The 20000-nt window shown below is 46.2% G+C and overlaps 1 protein-coding gene across 1 annotated transcript in view; it reads left to right on the top strand.

The window, feature by feature from the left end:
• Positions 1–20000, top strand: part of LOC134333207 (cadherin-4-like) — a 200922-nt gene that overhangs the window by 87248 nt on the left and 93674 nt on the right. Inside the window, exon 3 of the mRNA XM_063015078.1 lies at positions 3624–3647. Within this exon, the coding sequence (XP_062871148.1) occupies positions 3624–3647 (24 nt within the window). The remainder of the gene's footprint in view (positions 1–3623; positions 3648–20000) is intronic.

Genomic DNA, 20000 nt, shown 5'->3' on the forward strand with positions numbered 1-20000 from the left:
TTTTTCCCACCCAGCATACAGGTGGCTTGTTTTGTTTTCTGCACTGTCTGCACTGCCGATCATGACCGCTAGGGGGCACCAGCTGTCCCTTCCGAATCGAGCATCTCCATCTCGGTTCCCCTCCATCCCTAAACCCGTCCGGCTAATTTCGAGCTAAAGCAGCTTTAGTGGGATTTCGCGTAAACGCCGCTGACCGGCTTTTCCTCTGTTGACTCTCGGCTCCGTTTCCCTAAAACCCCAAAACCTCGGGGAGCCGAAACGCCAGCACCAAAATCCACTCAGACGCTCCCCGCAAAGGATCATGGGAATGTTTCCAAAGCTTTAGAGTCTCAGCGATCGATCCCCGAGTGAACAAAACAGTCCAACAAAACAACAAGAAAAAAGAACGTTTATTTATTTATTAATTTATTTATTTATATATTTATATATTTATTTTAATGCTCTCAGAACTCGGAGTGGAGAGGAATGGATTTGATTGAAGGGAGAAAATAAAAATCTCTTTATCCCGCTGAGTTTCTTCATTATGCACTGCTGAGAGAATGTGTAATTACCATTTTCTCCCTCCTGCGCCTCTCATTTATTTATTTATTTATTTATTTATTTATTTATTTATATATTTTATTTTTCCGCTCTGTGCCCGTCATGCACGCAATGATGATAAAAGCTCATTCGCTCGCTCTTCGAATAGATCGGCTCCAGAGCATCCGCAGAACAATCTGATTAAAAACAACGAGGAAAGGAAAATATAAAGCTATCATGGCCATCGTTAAGCGTTAGGTTGGTGCTGTGGTGTTTTACGCTTGCTTATTACTGGGTTCGAATCCCGGTCTTGAGACCTGATTAACTACGTCTGAGGGGGATTGAAGTCCGGAGATCCTTACATTTGTCGCACAGTGTTTCTCAGTGGAACCGGACCCACAGTGACCCTGACCAGGGTGATGCGGTTGATGGAAATGAGAAGCCGTCACGCGATGCCCAACACTGAGGGGATGTGAACCTTATAGATACGTACACCGATCAGCCATAACATTAAAACCACCTCCTTGTTTCTACACTCACTGTCCATATTATCAGCTCCACTTACCATATAGAAACACTTTGTAGTTCTACAATTACTGACTGTACTCCATCTGTTTCTCTGCATGCTTTGTTACCCCCTTTCATGCTGTTCTTAAATGGTCAGGACCCCCACAGGACCACCACAGAGCAGGTATTATTTAGGTGGTGGATGATTCTCAGCACTGCAGTGACACTGACATGGTGGTGGTGTGTTAGTGTGTGTTGTGCTGGTATGAGTGGATCAGACACAGCAGCGCTGCTGGAGTTTTTAAACACTGTGTCCACTCACTGTCCACTCTATTAGACACTCCTACCTAGTTGCTCCACCTTGTAGATGTAAAGTCAGAGACGATCGCTCATCTATTGCTGCTGTTTGAGTCGCTCATCTTCTAGACCTTCATCAGTGGTCACAGGACGCTGCCCACGGGGCGCTGTTGGCTGGATATTTTTGGTTGGTGGACTACTCTCAGTCCAGCAGTGACAGTGAGGTGTTTAGAAACTCCAGCAGCGCTGCTGTGTCTGATCCACTCGTACCAGCACAACACACACTAACACACCACCACCATGTCAGTGTCACTGCAGTGCTGAGAATCATCCACCACCTAAATAATACCTGCTCTGTGGTGGTCCTGTGGAGGTCTTGACCATTGAAGATGGACTACAGTCAGTAATTGTAGAACTACAAAGTGCTTCTATATGGTGAGTGGAGCTGATAAAATGGACAGTGAGTGTAGAAACAAGGAGGTGTTTTTAATGTTATGCCTGATCGGTGTATATATAATAATAATGTCTTTATAGAGTTTGCTTTGTACGCAGGGGCACAGTCATGCTGGAGGAGGAAAGGTCCTTCCCTAAACTGTTGCTGCTTAGCCCGAGGCACCTCCTTCCACGGTGGCGTGTTCTTTAACACTAATATATACGCCTTCGTCCGAAGAACGTTTGCACGACTGTTAGCTCAGATTCCGTCTGTTTCTGGGATGCTGGCGTGTCGATCGTGGGCGGATTAAAATTCCGCCGGGAGCCCGAAGTAAAAACACGGTCCGGGTCAAAGTTCACCGTCTCGGAGCCGCCACCGGCCGCTCGGCGTGCGCTGGCGTTTAAACAATTACTGAATTCTCTCCGGGGTGCAAATATGCAGCGTTTATCTTAACCGGAGCGCAGACGGAGGCGGGTCGGACCCATCTGGATAGGTTTAGGACAGTTGTAGTCTAGTGGGTAAGGTACTGGATTAGTAATCAGAAGATCACTGGTTCAAGCCCCACCACTGCCAGTTTGCCACTTTTGGGCCCCTGAGCAAGGCCCTTAACCCTCAATTGCTCAGACTGTGTACTGTCAAAGACATCTAGTAAATGCCGAAAATGTAAATTAAGAACAATTATGTGCTACACATTCATTAATTATTTAATTGTAGTTGTATCCTAGTGGTTACGGTACTGGACTAGTAATCAGAAGGTCGCTGGTTTAAGCCCTATCACTGCCAGGTTTCCACTGTTGGGCCCCTGAGCAAGGCCCTTAACCTTCAATTGCTTAGACAGTATACTGTCACAGTACTGTAAGTCACTTTGGATAAAAGCGTCAGCTAAATGCCCAAAATGTCATTGATTGAGAACTTTGCAGGTATACAATCACTGACTGTAGCTGTGCACACCGCTGTGTCACTATTTATCATGTGATAGGAACCCTCAGGATCCGCACTGACCAATCGTGTTTGAGTGGTGATGTTTACATCATTCTCAGCACTGCAGTCACACTAACATGGCAATAACATAGTAATAACGTGTTAATAACATAGTAGTGTATGTATGCGTGTAGCTGGTGCAACAGTGTTGTTGGGATTTTTAAATCTTCTTCAAAGCCACATTAGCCACCTGCTTCATTAGTAAATGCTCAGAATGTGCTGAACTAGTAATCAGAAGGTTGCCGGTTTAGTCCCAGCTACCGCCAAGCTGCCCCTGTTGGACCCCTGAGCGAGGCTCTTTACCCATTACCCTTGCTATTGGTATTCAGATGTAACTGTAAGCCGGGCGGAGCTTAGCAAGAAGGTCCTGGGTTCGATTCCCAGGTGGAGTGGTCCGGGTCCTTTCGTCTGAGAGATCCTGAGATCATAAGATGGATTGACGTTTCCCGGTGGAACCGGACCCGCCGTGACCCTGACCAGGGTGAATCGGTCGATGCAAATGAGATGCCATCATGTGATGCCCAAAATGTCCGGACGTTGTTTTGAAGCCGGTGTTGTTCTGTTCTTATGAAATGTAGATGTGATATATGTGAGTATCAGTAGGTGAGATTTCGGACTGTGTTTATGGGGATTTTTGCTGGGATTCGAACCCTCGACCTTTCGATTGATAGCCCAAAGCTCCACTTACTAGGCTCCCACTGTTCCATCTTATGCTGAGCAGAATTTTATCTAAATAAAAGAAGATAAAACAGGTGTTTTCTGAGCTCTGAGGTGCTGGAACACACACGTGTAACACCGTCCACAGTCGAGCGAGCTTCACAAGCGTCATGGTGCTGAATTCTGCTTCGGATTCTTCTAACTGTTGCTGTTTCTCTTCTGCCTGTAGGTGCGCTGCTGTCTTCAGGAACAGGTAGGAGGATCTACAGTGTGTGTGTGTATGTGCATTATTTATGGGCGTGGCTGTTTATGAAGGTGTTGGGTTCGAATCTCAGCGGTGCTGTCAGTCAGCCAGGCATCTGCACAGACATGATGATGAGCTGTGTATGAGATGAATTTTCCTGCCTTCCACTCAGCGTTTCCTGGTAGAACCGGACCCAGTGCAATTCTGGTCAGGATTGCAGTGGGTCCAATCAATGGGCGAAAGGCAGGAAACTCCCCGGACAGGCACCTGGATGTCCAGGAGAATTCGAACCAGCTGAGATTCGAACTTGAACCCTGGTGTACGTTTTCATGAGTGTGATGGCTAATTACTGATCAGCAGAGTCGTTCCAGATGATGTGATCTAATCTGATGGACATTGTTTACATAGCACACGTGAGGGACACATTTCCCATCATCCTACACTCCCGAGAAGAGGGCATGTCTAAATTCTTAGCTCCCTTAAAATGCTCCTACTGAGGCGCCTTAATTCTGAGTGATGATCTGAATAACAAGGGAGCGTCCGACGCCTCCTCAGCGCTGAAGGTTTACCTTTTTTCTTGGTGCTGCACCAGTTAGACCTGTTGTTGTTTTGGAATGGTTGGGTGCAGTTCAGAACTCGTGTTTAAATAAATAATAATAAAAAGTTTAGTTCTCAGGTTGGACTCGGTTCCTCCAGCGTAGACGCTCCTCTCAGATAAAAGGATTTGTAATTAGTTTGGGGATCTCAGTCAGGTTGAGTTCGCCCGTCTCGCTGCTCGCCCGTCTCGCTGCTCGCCCGTTCTGGGAAGGGAAATGAGCTTTTCGTCGAGTCCAAATTTCATCAGCGATTTAGAGTGAACGTCTGAACCTCCTGATGGAGGCTGGAAGTGTTTCATCAGGCTCTAAATGGTCCGGCCTCCTCTTACTGGTTTTTAATCTTTTGATAAAGCTCTCCGCTCAGTTGGTGCAACAGAGTAGAGTTACTGGAACACGATACGTGGACTGGAAACTCTGGGTGGTGAGGGTGGAGCTCTTGGTGGTAAAAACGTTTTCTTCCTTGTTTGTGCAACATCAGAGCTCCACCTAGGGGGCTCATGTCCTTCTGCTCTCCAAAATATGGTCAGCAAGTGGCGCATCGAGGCACAGATGATTGACGTGTCGGTTCCTCTTCACTTACAGTCACTTGTTGTTGCCTTATTTCACTGAGAGTCACTTTGCCGGCTCCTCTGTTGGCAACCTGCGTTTGTCTTGAAGTCTTGAAGCCGGACTCGATCCGGTCCGGTTTTCCGCTGACGAATGATGCCAGCACGCTGGTTCTTTTTGGGAGCTCGGTCATTGTCACAGTACTTTTCAGGAGGTTTGGAATGATGGTCTTGGAGAATGATCAAGATTATCCAGATGATAAAGAGGATCTTTCTGGATGTTGGGGGAAAGGGTTAGAAGAAAGAATCTTGAGGTACGATGGCGTGAACTTGACGCCTTTTTTAAAAAGTTGAGGCTGGATGATGAGAGAAGAACGACGGCGACTGTAAGAAGATGGATTGGATTAGATCGAACAGGGACTGATTGCAATCACAGACCTTTAGGGTTGATGGTAAAGATGGATTATCGAGTCACTGGTTTACTTACTGGAACACGATACATAGACTGGAAAATCTGGGTGGTAAAAACTTTATTTTCATAATAAAAATCTTGTGCAATGACTCGGTTATCCTATCATGTCCTTCTGCCTTCCCAAATATCAGCAGTTGGTGCATGGAGGTGCAGATGATTGACGTGTCGATTCCTCATCACTGACAGTCACTTGTTGTCGCCTCAATGAGCGTTAAGTCGTTTCTTCTTCACAGATTTGCCGGCTCCTCTGTTGGCAACCTGCGTTCGTCTTGAAACTGGCAGCAGTAGCTGTAGCTCAGCGGTTAAGGTACTTGACCAGTAATCAGAAGGTTGCTGGTTTAAGCCCCACCACCACCAAGTTCCCACTGTTGGGCTCCTGAGCAATGCTCTCAACCGTAAATTACTCGAATTGTATTAAGTGACAGCTGTAAGAGGCTTTGGATAATGCCGGACTCGATCCGGTCCAGTTTTGCGCTGACGAATGATGCCAGCACGCTGGTTCTTTGTGGGAGCTCGGTCTTCATCACAGGAACCACCCTGAATAAGCGAGTGGACCCCACGTTTGAAGGTTTGGAATGAGGGTCTTGGAGAGTGATCAAAATAATGATCATTAAATAGGATGGTGTTGAAGAATAAAGAGGTTGTTTCTTGATGTTGGAGGGAAGGATTAGAAGAAAGAATCTTGATGTACGATGGTGTGAACATCTCGGCTCCTCTGTTGGCAACCTGCGTTCGTCTTGAAGCCATAATGCCGGACTCGATCCGGTCCGGTTTTCCGCTGACGAATGATGCCAGCACGCTGGTTCTTTTTGGGTGTCCTGAGGGAACTACCCTGGAAGTTTGGAGGTTTGGAATGAAGATCTTGGATTATAATCAAGATTATCCAGATGATAAAGAGGTTCTTTCTGGACGTTGGAGGGAAGAATTAGAAGAAAGAATCTTGAGGTACGATGGCGTGAAGAGTTGAGGCTGGATGATGAAGGAAGAACGACGGCGACTGTAAGAAGATGGATTGGATTAGATCGGACAGGGACTGATTGCAATCACAGACCTTCAGGGTTGATGGTAAGGAAGGATTATTGAGTGGTTGCTGAGGAGCATCTTGAAGGAGAATCATTGGATAGTGAGTGGAAATCATTAGGGTGGATGCAAACTGAAGGTCTGGAGAAACGTTCTTGTTGGTGCTGAATGATGGTCACGGTTAATGATTATCGGTATCATTTATAAAGATCGTTGGATTAATAGGGTGATGGTGTAGGAACGTCTTAAAGAAAGAGGATTAGGATGGATGGTGGTTGGTACGATGGTGAGGAGGGATTGTTAGCGTGGACCTTTGGGGTTTACACTCACGGTTTAGTCTTAGACTCGATTGATGGTTAACAGGCTGGTGGAAGAAGATCTTGAGGGAGAACATGTGGATGTTAAGGGGAGCCCAGGAGAACAAATTGCCGTGATCGACCCTAAGGTTTCTTAGATCATTAGGTTGGAGAGGAGCATGGGCGAGAACTCCTGGAGATTATTGTTGCTAGTGGATGATAGAGGAGGATCGTTACAGTTGACGTTGAGAGGCTTGTTGAGGAGGAACCCTTGGGGGAGAGGAGATCTTGAGGGAGACTTGTTGGATTGTAATGGATAGTGAGGAAGGATCCAGACATTTAGGGAGGAGCTTTAAGAAGAATCAATAGGTAAAATAATATGGATGAAGATTCTGTTATCAAGCCTAACAATAATTAAGGAGCATTGTTTGGAAGAACCTTTGAAGTCGGTCAATAAGGCTTTTAGGGTTGATGGTAATTGACCTCAGGTGGTTGGTGAGGGATGACTTTGAGGAACAATCATTGAACTGTAAGGTAATCAATAATCAACCATAAAGATCCTCAGCTCATTAGATGTGAGGAAGTTCCATATGGAAGATTTTTGGGGTCGATGATGGACGACAATAATTAGGGTTGATGCCACAGTCCTTCAGAAATGCTGATGATGGATTTTCCAGGTTGGTGGTGAGCTCTATCTTCAGAAAGAATCACTGGAGGATAAAAGTGAAGGTCTGGAAGGAGGCTTAATGGGAAGATCTGATCGGGATTGACCTGAAGGATCTGTGGATTGCAAAGGCAGGGTATGAGGAAGAAGATCACAAGCAGAGGTTGATGATGGGAAGGTTATTGGATTCCAAGGGAAGATTCTGCAGTAGGATCATGGGCAGCATTTGTTGGGATTCATCTCAAGGATCCTTGGAACTTTGGGGCAAATGATGAGAAAGCAAAGATACCAAGCAGGGGTTGATGTCATTGAATTTTGAGAAAGATCTTGAGGAAAGGTCATGGGGGAACGTGTGCTGCAATCAACCCTAAAGATGATCAGATCATTGGATGAATGATGAGGGGTTATAGTAGGGAATGGTCATCTACCAGGACTGTCAGGGAGGAATATGATGGTTGGAACTATATCGTCAAGGAGGGTTATGGATATTTGTCATGATCAGCCTTAAAGATCCTTGGCTCTATGGGAAAGGTGATGAGGTAGAAGAGTTTGGGGAGATCATGAGCTCTTAGTGTTGATGATGGGAAGTAGGATCATGGGCATCATTTGTTGGAATTCATCTCAAGGATCCCTGGAACTTTGGGGCAGATGAGGAGGGAGAAAAGATACCAAGCAGAGGTTGATGTCATTGGATTTTGAGAGAGATCTTGAGAGAAGGTGATGAGGTAGAAGAGTTTAGGAAGATCATGAGCTCTTAGAGTTGATGATAAGAAGATTAATGGATTGTAAGGGAAGACTTTGAGGTAGGACCATGGGCAGCATTTGTTGGGATTCATCTCAAGGATCCCTGGAACTTTGGGGCAGACAATGAGGGAGGAAAGATACCAAGCAGGGGTTTATGTCATTGTATTTTGAGGAAGATCTTGAGGGAAGGTCATGAGGGAACGTGTGCTGCAATCGACCCTGAAGATGATCAGATCATTGGGTGAATGATGAGAGGTTATAGTAAGGAAAGGTCATCTACCAGGACTATCAGGAAGGAACATTATGGTTGGAACTATCTGATAATCAGGGAGGGTCATGGTTGATTTTTGTCATGATTAGTCTTGAAGAATCTTTGGGGAAGGTGATGAGGTAGAAGAGTTTGGGAACTTCATGAGCTCCTATGGTTGATGATGGGAAGGTTATTTGATTGTAAGGGAAGACTTTGAGGTAAGATCATGAGCAGCACTTGTTGGGATTCATTTCAAGGATCCCTGGAACTTTGGGGCAGACGAAGAGGAAAGATATCAAGCAGGGGTTGGTGTCATTGGATCTTGAGGGAACGTGCTGCAATCATCGGGTGAATGATGAGGGAGTAGAGAAAGGGAAACTAAGACTGTTTGGGGGACAGTTGGGAGCTCAAAGAATTATTGTTGGTAATCAAAGATTCCTGGGTCATTGGAGCAGATCAAGAATGAGGAATGTTCAGAAGGTTCGAGAGCCGACGTCGACCCAATCGGCGACGAGGGCAGGATGACCGGATCAGGAGAAGATCTTGACGGAGGCTTGTTAGAAAGCGAAGGAAAGCCTCGAGGGAACGAGCTCCTCAATTAACCCTAAAGATCTTGGAATCGTTAAAGTGGATGATGAAGGGAGAAGGTACGAAAAGATTACGAGCGGGGACTGTTAGGGAGGGATTTTAGGTTGGGTGATGAAGGAGGATCGTTAGGGAGGATGGTGATGGATGAGCGGTCAATGCCAATGTCAGGTCTTGGCGCCAACTCTCGGTAAGATCGACTGAAAGTCAAAGCTTTAGTGATCTCAGCTCAGAGGTACCGCTCACAGCCTCCGAACGTCCTGAAACACAGAGTTATTTTATTATTATTATTTCGTATTTATTTCTGTATCTTCTCATGCATTCGCTCGTCTGTGCGCTGACCTTGTCCTCATTAGCTAACAGACAGGAATCTGCATTCGGCTCTCAGTTCCCGCCGAGACGGTGTAATGATTTCGTTAAATATTTAACCGCGCCCGTGTTTACTCCTCGTTCCAGCCAATTTGCACACGCAGGCACAGAGCGGACGGACGTTATTAAAACTTACGCTCCCGAACGTCGGAACGGACCGTCGAGTTTCTCTCGTACACCTTTTCCACCGACGCGCTGGTTATAAGCGCTCTGTACTGGTTATAAGTGCTCTGTACTGGTTATAAGTGCTCTGTACTGGTTATAAGCGCTCTGTACTGGTTATAAGCGCTCTGTACTGGTTATAAGTGCTGGTTATAAGCGCTCTGTACTGGTTATAAGTGCTGGTTATAAGTGCTTGCTCTGTACTGGTTATAAGCGCTCTGTACTGGTTATAAGTGCTGGTTATAAGCGCTCTGTACTGGTTATAAGTGCTTGCTCTGTACTGGTTATAAGCGCTGGTTATAAGCGCTCTGTACTGGTTATAAGTGCTGGTTATAAGCGCTCTGTACTGGTTATAAGTGCTTGCTCTGTACTGGTTATAAGCGCTGGTTATAAGCGCTCTGTACTGGTTATAAGTGCTTGCTCTGTACTGGATATAAGCTCTCTGTACTGGTTATAAGCGCTCTGTACTGGTTATAAGTGCTGGTTATAACTGCTTGTTCTGTACTGGTTATAAGCACTCTGTACTGGTTATAAGCGCTCTGTACTGGTTATAAGTGCTTGCTCTGTACTGGTTATAAGCACTCTGTACTGGTTATAAGCGTTCTGTACTGGTTATACTGTAAGTGCTTGCTCTGTACTGGTTATAAGCGCTCTGTACTGGTTATAAGCACTCTGTACTGGTTATAAGTGCTGGTTGTAAGTGCTTGCTCTGTACTGGTTATAAGCGCTCTGTACTGGTTATAAGCGCTCTGTACTGGTTATAAGTGCTTGCTCTGTACTGGTTATAAGCGCTCTGTACTGGTTATAAGCGCTCTGTACTGGTTATAAGCGCTCTGTACTGGTTATAAGTGCTTGCTCTGTACTGGTTATAAGCGCTCTGTACTGGTTATAAGTGCTTGCTCTGTACTGGTTATAAGTACTGGTTATAAGCGCTCTGTACTGGTTATAAGTGCTGGTTATGAGCGCTCTGTACTGGTGATCGTTGCTCACCGTTGATGATGCTGCTTGGTGGAAACGCGGGTCGGTTCTCCCAAAAAACACTCAAACAGAACCGGTTCAAGAACCAGAACCAGAGTTCTCTAGGTGGAAAAGCGCTATCAGAGTCCTGTGCCCTCCGGGGGGAATCAGAGGCCTTATCTGTAATTCGGGGGTCATATCTGATCCTCCGACTCCCCCCTCCCCCTCCCCCCCCCGGGAGCGTCGTTAAGCACTGGTCCTGTCAATTAGTCCGGCTGAGGATCGATTCATCACAGCGGCCGCTCATTGATCCCGCGACTCATTAAAGCGCTTCTCAGCGGCCGCGGGCGTTTAAATCGCTCGTTAAGCTTTCGGGATCGCCGCATTCACACGGTGTCGCTCGTCCCCCTTCCCTTACCCCCCTCTTCTCACAGCGTTTGTTTCATGTGCCTTACCGACTCTCTTCGGCATTTAGGAGACACTTCTGAATCCACAGCGACTTACAGTAGTGTGACGGTATACTGTCTAAGCAATTTAGGGTTAAGGGCCTCGCTCAAGGGCCCAACAGTGGAAACCTGGCAGTGGTGGGGCTTGAACCAGCGGCCTTTCAATTACTAGTCCAGCACCTTAACCCTTAGGCTACAACTGCCCTTCTTTTGGCTGCTCCCATATTTTTGCATTACCAGACTCGGCACTGAAATCCCCACAGACACACTCCAAAATCATGTGAACAGCCTTCCCGAATGATGGAACCCATACCCTGTCTCCACGTTGGATCTGGTCCTTATACCAGACTCAGCACTTTTTTGTCTGACTGAAATCCCCACAGACACACTCCAAAATCTTGCCACGTTGGATCTGGTCCTCTTCTTTCAGACTGGGCAGAGTTTGACTCCGGATGCCTTTCCTGGCACAACCCTCCTGTTTTTCCCCGGGCTTGGGACCTGCACCGAGAGCGCACTGGCACTGAAAGAGCGCCTCCCAATGGCTAGGCTGTTTCGCACATCCCACCCCCCTTGGACCCAATCACGTCCATGCAGACTTCCGACCAGCCAATACCAATGCTGAGGGGTACATCATCACTGCACCACAGTCCTCCGAGTCTTTTTTAATTGGATCTGGGTCTCTTCCTACACCACGTGGCCAAAAATATGTAGACACCCCTTTTAATGAAAGCTGGGAGGCTTTGTGCCACAGCAGGGACAAAAAGCCACGTCTGAGGAAGGGACAGATGAATAGGGAGCAGTGTGGTTCTTGTGTGCTGCTGTCTGGTGAAAAGATGTGCCAGCGAGTTCCAGTGTCTAGATTTGGGGTGAACTGGAATGTAGATTGTTGGTCATCATTGCCTGGGAACGACTGGGGTGTCCAGCATGGTCGGATCATGGTCAGGTGTCCACAAACTTTTATTTTATTTTGATCAACCGACCACTTTATCCTGGTCAGGGTTGCAGATCTAGGGCATGAATGCAATTGCCAGGGTGCCAGTCCATCCGCTCTTAGACGTAGCCAATCGTGTCTGTGTGGACGCCCGTCCGGCTGATAATCTCACCCCCGTATGGTGTCGTTTTTTTTGTGGAAGCGAACTTAGAGGATTTATTAGCTGAAAAAAGTTCAAAACTTCACTCAGTTTTTTTATACTCGTCTCATTTTCCTTATCACACACACACACACACACACACACACACTCTTCCACTCGACTGATCACTCCAATATGGCATCTCGGCTTCAGAGGCTCCGACTTCTGAAGCATGACTAAAGACAGACTCGGATTTCTGCTGATTTATCTTGCGTGTGTGTTTCTGGTGACGACGCGCTGAAGGGACGCGGTAAACAGAATTACGGCTGCATGAGAGGAGACGCGAGTGATGGACGGACGCTTTTCATCTCTCTTCACGCTCTCTCTTGTAAATAAACAAGCTGCTCCGGAGGTTAAAGGCGCCGCGTTGAAGGGACGGCGTGAAGCCGGATGGTATATGTTCGTTCTGATAGCGCCGACGCCAGTGGAAGGTTTTTTTCTTGCGCCGTGTTCTGATCAGACGAAGGCTTCGCAATTTTTGCACTTGACGTTGCGCTCGAAGCTCCGCCGATTGAACTTTGACCCAGTTTAACTCTCCAATGACACGAACTGTTTGATATGAGGCGGTAAAAGTGACTTAACATAAACTATTGTACTAAAACAACGACCCAGGGACACCAAACATCTCTCATTTCCTCCCTTTTTCTCACAGTTTAGTCGTAGCCAGTTCCTCTTCCTCTGCTAGAGACCTTGATGGCATATGGAGGGTATATTCTCCTGACACGCCCTCCCTCCGACGCCTGCACACTCCACCGACCCCTTCCTATTCGCCCGTACGTCGATGGATCTGTCTTGCACAGCGAGAGTCATGCGCCGATCTCCACGTTCCTCCACTTCTGTACAGGCGCCTCGGTCTACTAACCAGGGTCCTTACACAGCCTCGAAGACCCCGCCCACTTTTTATTTTAGTCCCGTCCTTTCCCACCCAGCAGACACTCATGAGCAGTAATAATGAAGAGAAGTTTAGTGCTCCTGTCTCCTTCTTTTACTACATTAAATTACGTTAAGCTTTATTTTCAACCAGAAGCGTTTTAGACTCTGGGAGAAGCTGATTCTGATTCTCACCGTTTCTCAGAAGCTGGAGCTGTAACACAAGTTTAAAAGTGAAACAGGGAGGAGAATCCAGATAAACACAGATACATGTGGAGCTGTAACCCTGGATCTGACGCTTATTCCACACTGATGCAGATTCAGCTCAGATTCACACACTGATCAGGTTTTACTACTCGAGTGACAGTTTGCTCCGAAGCTCACGGTTCTGTCGCTTCTCGTGTGAATGCTCCTAAGAAATTATCTCAGACATGCAGATTGATTTAAATAAATGAGACGAGTGGTGAAGTAGCGAAAAAAGCAACGTCAATATTAATGACAGGACGTAGTCACGTATGAAAATCTGAGGAACAAAGACAGATGAAGGTAAAATAAAACAGAGTAAAAAAGCCCAGGGTTACAGCTCCACATGTATCTGTGTTTATCTGGATTCTCCTCCCTGTTTCACTTTTAAACTTGTGTTACAGCTCCAGCTTCTGAGAAATGGTGAGAATCAGAATCAGCTTCTCCCAGAGTCTAAAACGCTTCTGGTTGAAAATAAAGCTTAACGTGGTTTAATGTAGTAAAAGAAGGAGACAGGAGCACTAAACTTCTCTTCATTATTACTGCTCATCAAGTTCCTCCACTAATCACATTCCTCACTCGCTGGTTTACTACAGTAAGTCACGCTAAGCGTCGTTCGTACGACCTGAGTCGCTTTTACTGCGTTATATCAAACAGTTGGGCGGCACGGTGGCTCGGTGGGTAGCACTGTCGCCTCACAGCAAGAAGGTCCTGGGTTCGATCCCCAGGTGGGGAGGTCCGGGTCCTTTCTGTGTGGAGTTTGCATGTTCTCCCCGTGTCTGCGTGGGTTTCCTCTAGGAGCTCCGGTTTCCTCCCACAGTCCAAAGACGTACAAGTGAGGTGAACTGGAGAGACTAAACTGTCCATCACTGTGTTTGATATTAATCTTGTGAGCTGATGAATCTTGTGTAATGAGTAACTACCGTTCCTGTCATGAATGTAACCAAAGTGTAAAAACATGATGCTAAAATCCTAATAAACAAACAAACAAACATATTAAACAATTCGTCTCATTGGAGGAACTTTGAAAAGGTCAACAAACAGCAAACTGGGTCAAAGTTCAATCCGGTGAACTTTGAGTGCCCCAGCAAGTGCAAAAATCGCGAGTTCTTCTCATGTGAATGCTCCCTTTGTGTCAAAATAAAATATATATATAAATTGGGACCCCCTGGACACAGGTTATGATGATATTCTTACATTTTCAGCGAGGATGCCCCAAAATCTAGAAAATTTGGTGGGACTTTCTAAGTAGAGTGGTCTAAAGGGTCGTTGATGGTCTTCAGAATTTGCTGACCATCGTTCTACCTTACTCTGTGGTTGCTTCATTGTTTGGAAGCCAAAAGTCTGGACCAACATTGGACCAAACCAGATCAACCAGTTGAATCCAACCAGTTGGCTCCAAACCCATGAGGTTGGTGAGCTAAGCTACCCAATCAAGCTCCTCACTTCACCTCAGTGCTGATATCTCTACAGTCGTTAAGGTGCACCAGGACCGTGATGGAGTCGCGTCTCCTTGGATGCGTTCTCCTTGATCGACGAACAGACGAAGTGATTAATCACGCTACCAGCTGCTCGCTAGCATCCATTCCGCGGCATTCATCCATTCCGCTCTCTCAGGCGGCACAAACGGAGGTCGTCTGATTCCCCGCGACTCCACAAACTCTCGCTCGGTTCCTCTCTGAAAGTCACTTTCGGATGGCGCCTCGCTCCCCGGGGAGCAGCCATGATGGGAGCGGTCCCTCAAACAGATGCTGTGCAGGAGTTAGTGCGCTCCTCTGAGCGTCGGCTCGGGACGAGAGATGCGGATACCTCGGCTCAGGTGGGAATAGAAAACTCAGCTGGGCGCTACGCTAACACAAACACGAGGTCACTCGCGTCGGCGCTCGCTGGCTTTCACACACGGACCTGTCAGCCGGCGGCGGGAGGAAAGCAGCGGACAGGCAGAGAGCACTAGCGTCACGTCGGAGAGAAATACAGCGTCCAGATGTCGGCTAACCCGCCTAGCACTGCTCAAATTCTAATCCCAGATGTGCTATCGACCTGGCCGGGCGCCCAACAGACACAGTCGACTGAGCCCGAAGGAGGGACGTCTGCAATTGTGACCTCTGCTGACAGAGTGAGCAGCGGGAGCTCATCTATTAGGATACTTAACCAGTGATCAGAAAGTTGCCGGTTCAAGCCCCACCACCGCCACTCTTGGGCCCCTGAGCGAGGCCCTTAACATTCACCTGCTCAAACTGTGTTTAGTCATAACTGCAAATGGAAAAGAAAACAGGCGAGTGGAGCTCAGTCGGTTAAAGTACTTGACTAGCAAATGGAATGTTGCCAGTTCAAGTCCCACCATCGCCATGCTGACACTGTTGGGCCCCTGAGTGAGGCCCTTAACCCTCAATTGCCCAAATTGCACCTGAACACCTTCCTATAATATTTCCTAAACAGTTAAAAAAACGCTCGTCCTAAACTCGAGTCCGGATCAACAATAGCTCCCAGCATTTGTTTTTAATCGACGCTCTTTTTACTGCTCTGACTCGACGCCAGCCCCGATGCCAGCTTCCTCTCCCACTTTGGCTCGGCTTCCAGCTATTTCACACAGACTGGCATGAGAGGATGAGACGAATAAAACAAACAAATAAACAAACAAACAAACGGAGAGAGAAAAACGTCTCGGCGGTGTTGCGGGCTGACGCTGAATCTGTTTATTCCTGCTGAAACGCTGCCACATGGCTGCCACGTTGCTGCCACACGGCTGCTTTTATTTTTATTGCATGTTTATGAAGGAACGCGGGGTGAGAACACACTCGTACTGTACCCGTCTGTTGGCGGCGGTGTAAGAGGGGGTAGAGAAGCGAGACGTTTGTGTAATTGGCGTGACGGTTGGCTCGGTTGAGGGTGAAGTGCGTTCTTCTGGCTGTGAACGTGGGCGAGGCTTTCGGGTGATCGTAAATAATATCTGGTGACCGGGTGAAGAAATGAAACTGCTGTGTTAGGATTTTAATTCTAGTTTTATAAAGGAAATGAGCAGGTGGAAATTAGTCCGTTAAAGTACTAGTAACCTGAAGGTTGTCGGTTTAAGCCCCACTATTGCCATGCTGACACTGTTGGACCCCTAAGCGAGGCCCTTAACCCTCAACTGCTCAAAGTGTGTTCAGTCGTAATTGTAAGTCGCTTTGGATGCAAGTGTCTGGTAAATGCTGCAAATGAAAAAGAAAATGAGCAGGTGGAGCTCAGTCGGTTAAAGTACTTGACTAGTAATCGGAAGGTTGTCGGTTCAAGCCCCACCATCGTCATGCTGACACTGTTGGGCCTCTGAGCGAGGCTCTTAACACTCAACTGCTCAAATCATGTTTAGTCATAACTGTTTTGAGTAAAAGCAACTCCTAAATGCTGCAAATTATTAATTTAATAATAACAATAATAACAATAATAATAATAATGATAATAATAATAATAATAATAATATAATAATAATAATAATATAATATTAATAATAATAATAATATAATAATAATAATAAAATAACAATAATAATGATAATAATAATAATAATAATATAATACACATAATAATAAAAACTATTAATAATAATAATAATAATAACAACAATAATAATATAGATTAAACTCTCTTAGTGCTGATATGCTCTCTCTCTCTCTCTCCCCCGTCTCTCTCTCTCTCTCTTTCTCTCTCTCTCTCTCTAATGTAATATTAATCTGTAGTGTTTTAATGGGATGTGAGTGTAAGTTGATGGGAGGTGTGGTTCTCTCAGAGGGCACAGCGGGCGTCCGTCCCAGTGCCAGGCTGTAACAGATGAAGACTGATGGTTAACGACGTCTGCAGTCAAATGTTCAATACGTCTGAATCAGCAGAGTAACTACAGCGTGTATAACAATAAAATCTATCATTTAATTCATAAACAAACAAAATAACAATAAAACTTTTATTATTATTATTATTGACTGAGCAAAAGTATGTGGACACTTAGTCACCACACTAATCAAGTCATGTCTGTGTGTTCTGGGGTGCAGTTATGCAAGAACAGAAAGAAGCCTTCCCCAAACTGTTACCCATGAAGTAAGAAGCCTATAACTGATTTTACACTGTTAGCAAAAGGGTGGCGGCTGAAACTCAAAGCCAGCTGAAGTGTGTGTGTGTGTGTGTGCGTGTGTGTGTGTGTGTGTGTGTGTGTGTGTGTGTGTGTGTGTTTTCACCCGTGCTCGGTGGCGCTGAAAGGAAATGTTTGGTGGGTCAGGGGCGAGATAATGAGAGCGTTAGTCCCGAAGTCAGAAGTATGTGGACGCCACTCATAATGAGGGTTCAGGGTTTTCAGCTCCGCACTGTGCTCCGCACAGGATGTTTTGCATCCTGGTTGCTAACGGTAACGGTACAAGTCCTTTTATCTATGGCTATCAGTATGTAGTCCTAATGTTTTGCATCCTGGTTGCTTAGTAACGGTAACGGTCCTTTTATGTGGTCCTAATGTTTTGGCTCGTCTGTGTGTGTGTGTGTGTGTGTGTGTGTGTGTGTGTGTGTGTGTGTGACCGTAATTAAGTATTATTAATTGGCCGTGAGCGCTGTGGGTCCTGCACCTGTCAGCGCAGATCAAACACACACTTCGACCCGCCAATCAGCCCGTCGCCACCAGCAGCGATCCTCCTCCGAGACTGACGCGTCCAATCAGAAATCAATCCCATCAGCCTGTGCTTTTATCTCTCCGCTCCCGGCAGGTATCAGGCGACCTTCAGGAACACCTGAACTCAGCAGATACGGACCGGACCGAAAGTTTGAGGACGCTGGTGAAAATTCCAGCTTCACGATTCGATTCAGGCGGTCGTGACTTTGTGATGGTCGGTGTTCCAGTGGTACTGTGTTCCGAGAAGACTGTGTTTCAGGGGTAGGGTGTTCCAAGGGTAGGGTGTTCAAAGAGTACTGAGTTTTAAGAGTGTTCCAGGATTATGGTGTTCCTGAAGTACTGGGTTCCAAAAGTTCTGTATTTAAAAGGAGTTCTGAGGTTACTGTAAGTACCAAGAGTACTGTTTTTCATGGGTGTTCCAAGGGTATGGTGTTCAAAAAGTCCTGAGTTTTAAGAGTGTTCCAGGACTATGAATTTCCAGGAGTACTGTGTTCCAAGGGTACTGAGTTCCAAGGGTACTATGTTCCAAGGGTACTGAGTTCCAAGGGTACTGTGTTCCAAAGGTACTGAGTTTTGAGGGTGTGCCAGAGCACTGTGTTGTAGGAGTAGTTTGTTTTGGGGCTGTTCCAAGTGTACTGTGTTCCAAGCGTACTGCGTTTTGAGAGTGTTCCAGGGCTACTGCATTCTAAGTGTACTTTGTTTCAGAAGTGTTCCAAAGGTTCTGTGTTCCAAGAGTACTGTTTCTCGGGGGTACAGTGTTCCGAAGATACTGAGTTTTTAAAGTGTTTAATGACTACAGTGTTCCAAATGTACTGTTGTTCATAAGTGTTCCAGGGGTTCTGTGTTCCAAAGGTCCTGAGTTTTTAGAGGGTTTCATGACTACGGAGTTCCAGGTTACTGTGTTCCAGGAGTACTTTGTTTCAGAGATGTTCCAGCTCCTGAAGCTTTAATCAAAACGTGAGCGTTTTTACACATATGTGACTGACTGTGCCAGTTTCTTTAAGCGGCAGTCTCCGCGCCTCATCATGCGTTTGTTTGCTTCAGGTGGAGTGAAAGCTTGAGGGCTTGTGTTCCACACACGGTGAGTTTTATTGTGGAACAGTGGTCGTTTCTTCAGCACAAATGCTGCTCAGGGTGGCATCATTATCCACCCGCGCTACGCTAACAACGCGTGCCTGCACCCGCCGCAGAGAGAAAGAGAACAGAGAGGAAGTACCGAGCGTGACTTCCCTCTGCCGTGCTGAAGCTTTGAGGAGCGAGACGTGGTGAATGCCGTGAACCGTGTGTGTGTGTGTGTGTGTGTGTGGTGTTGAACCCTAAACGCCGTGCTCAATGCAGCGCTATACACTCGACTAACCGCTAATAAGACTCCGCCGCTATACAGCTCACTGTTACTGTACACTCACTACGCTCAGTTTAAAGACGCCGCGCAGGTTCTCTCTCGCACCTGCGTTCAGTTCTGTACTGCGTTCAAATAGTACGATGTTCCAAAAGTTCTGTGTTCCAGGAATAATATATTTTGAGGGTGTTCCAAGAATATGATGCGTACATTTATCTGCAGCGGCTATTAATTTTTGACCAATGGCAACATCATCCACATGAACACAGCCCGACCCAAACTGGTTCTCCATCCAGAACCAGCCTAAACCAGTTTGAACCAGACTGAATCGACCTTAACCAGCCAGAGCCAATCTGAACCAATCTGAACCAACCAAAACTAACCAGAACCAGTCTGAACTAGCCTAAACCAGTCTGAACTAGACAAAACCAGTCAGTACCAGCTTAAACAAGCTTAAACTAATCTAAACCAGCTAGAACCAGTCTAAACCAACAACAACCAGTTAGAAACAACCAGAACCAGCCAGAACCTGCGTGAACCAGAAAGAAACATTAAGAACCAGCCTGAACCAATTTGAACCAGTAAAAACTAGCCAGAATCACTCAGAACCACTCAGAACCAGCTAGAACCAGTCTGAACTATCCTGAACAAGCCTGAACCAGTCCAAACCACACGGAACCAGTCTGAACTAGCCTGAACCTGCATAGCTTTTACCAGCCTGAACCAGTTAAAACCAGCCTAAACCAGTCAGAACCAGTCAGAACCAGCAGGGTGATTTTATAGGAGGGAACGATTAAAATTCTTAGTGTGTAAAAACTGGAACTGAGCGACACTGTGGATAATAAATAAATAAATAAATAATGGTTGATATCTCTGTATTATTTTGTATTATTTTGTGTGTTTTGTATAAAAGTTTTTCTCTCTTTGATCTCGGAGAGGAACTTTAATTATTCTCCTGCTCGCTGAAACCGAGACCATTATTCTCACAAACGCGTCTCCAACAGCTTTCATTATTTCTTTTATCACAGACGCCGTAAAGTCTGA

Source organism: Trichomycterus rosablanca, chromosome 19 (genome assembly GCF_030014385.1).
Source record: "Trichomycterus rosablanca isolate fTriRos1 chromosome 19, fTriRos1.hap1, whole genome shotgun sequence".
Classification (NCBI taxonomy): Eukaryota; Metazoa; Chordata; class Actinopteri; order Siluriformes; family Trichomycteridae; genus Trichomycterus; species Trichomycterus rosablanca.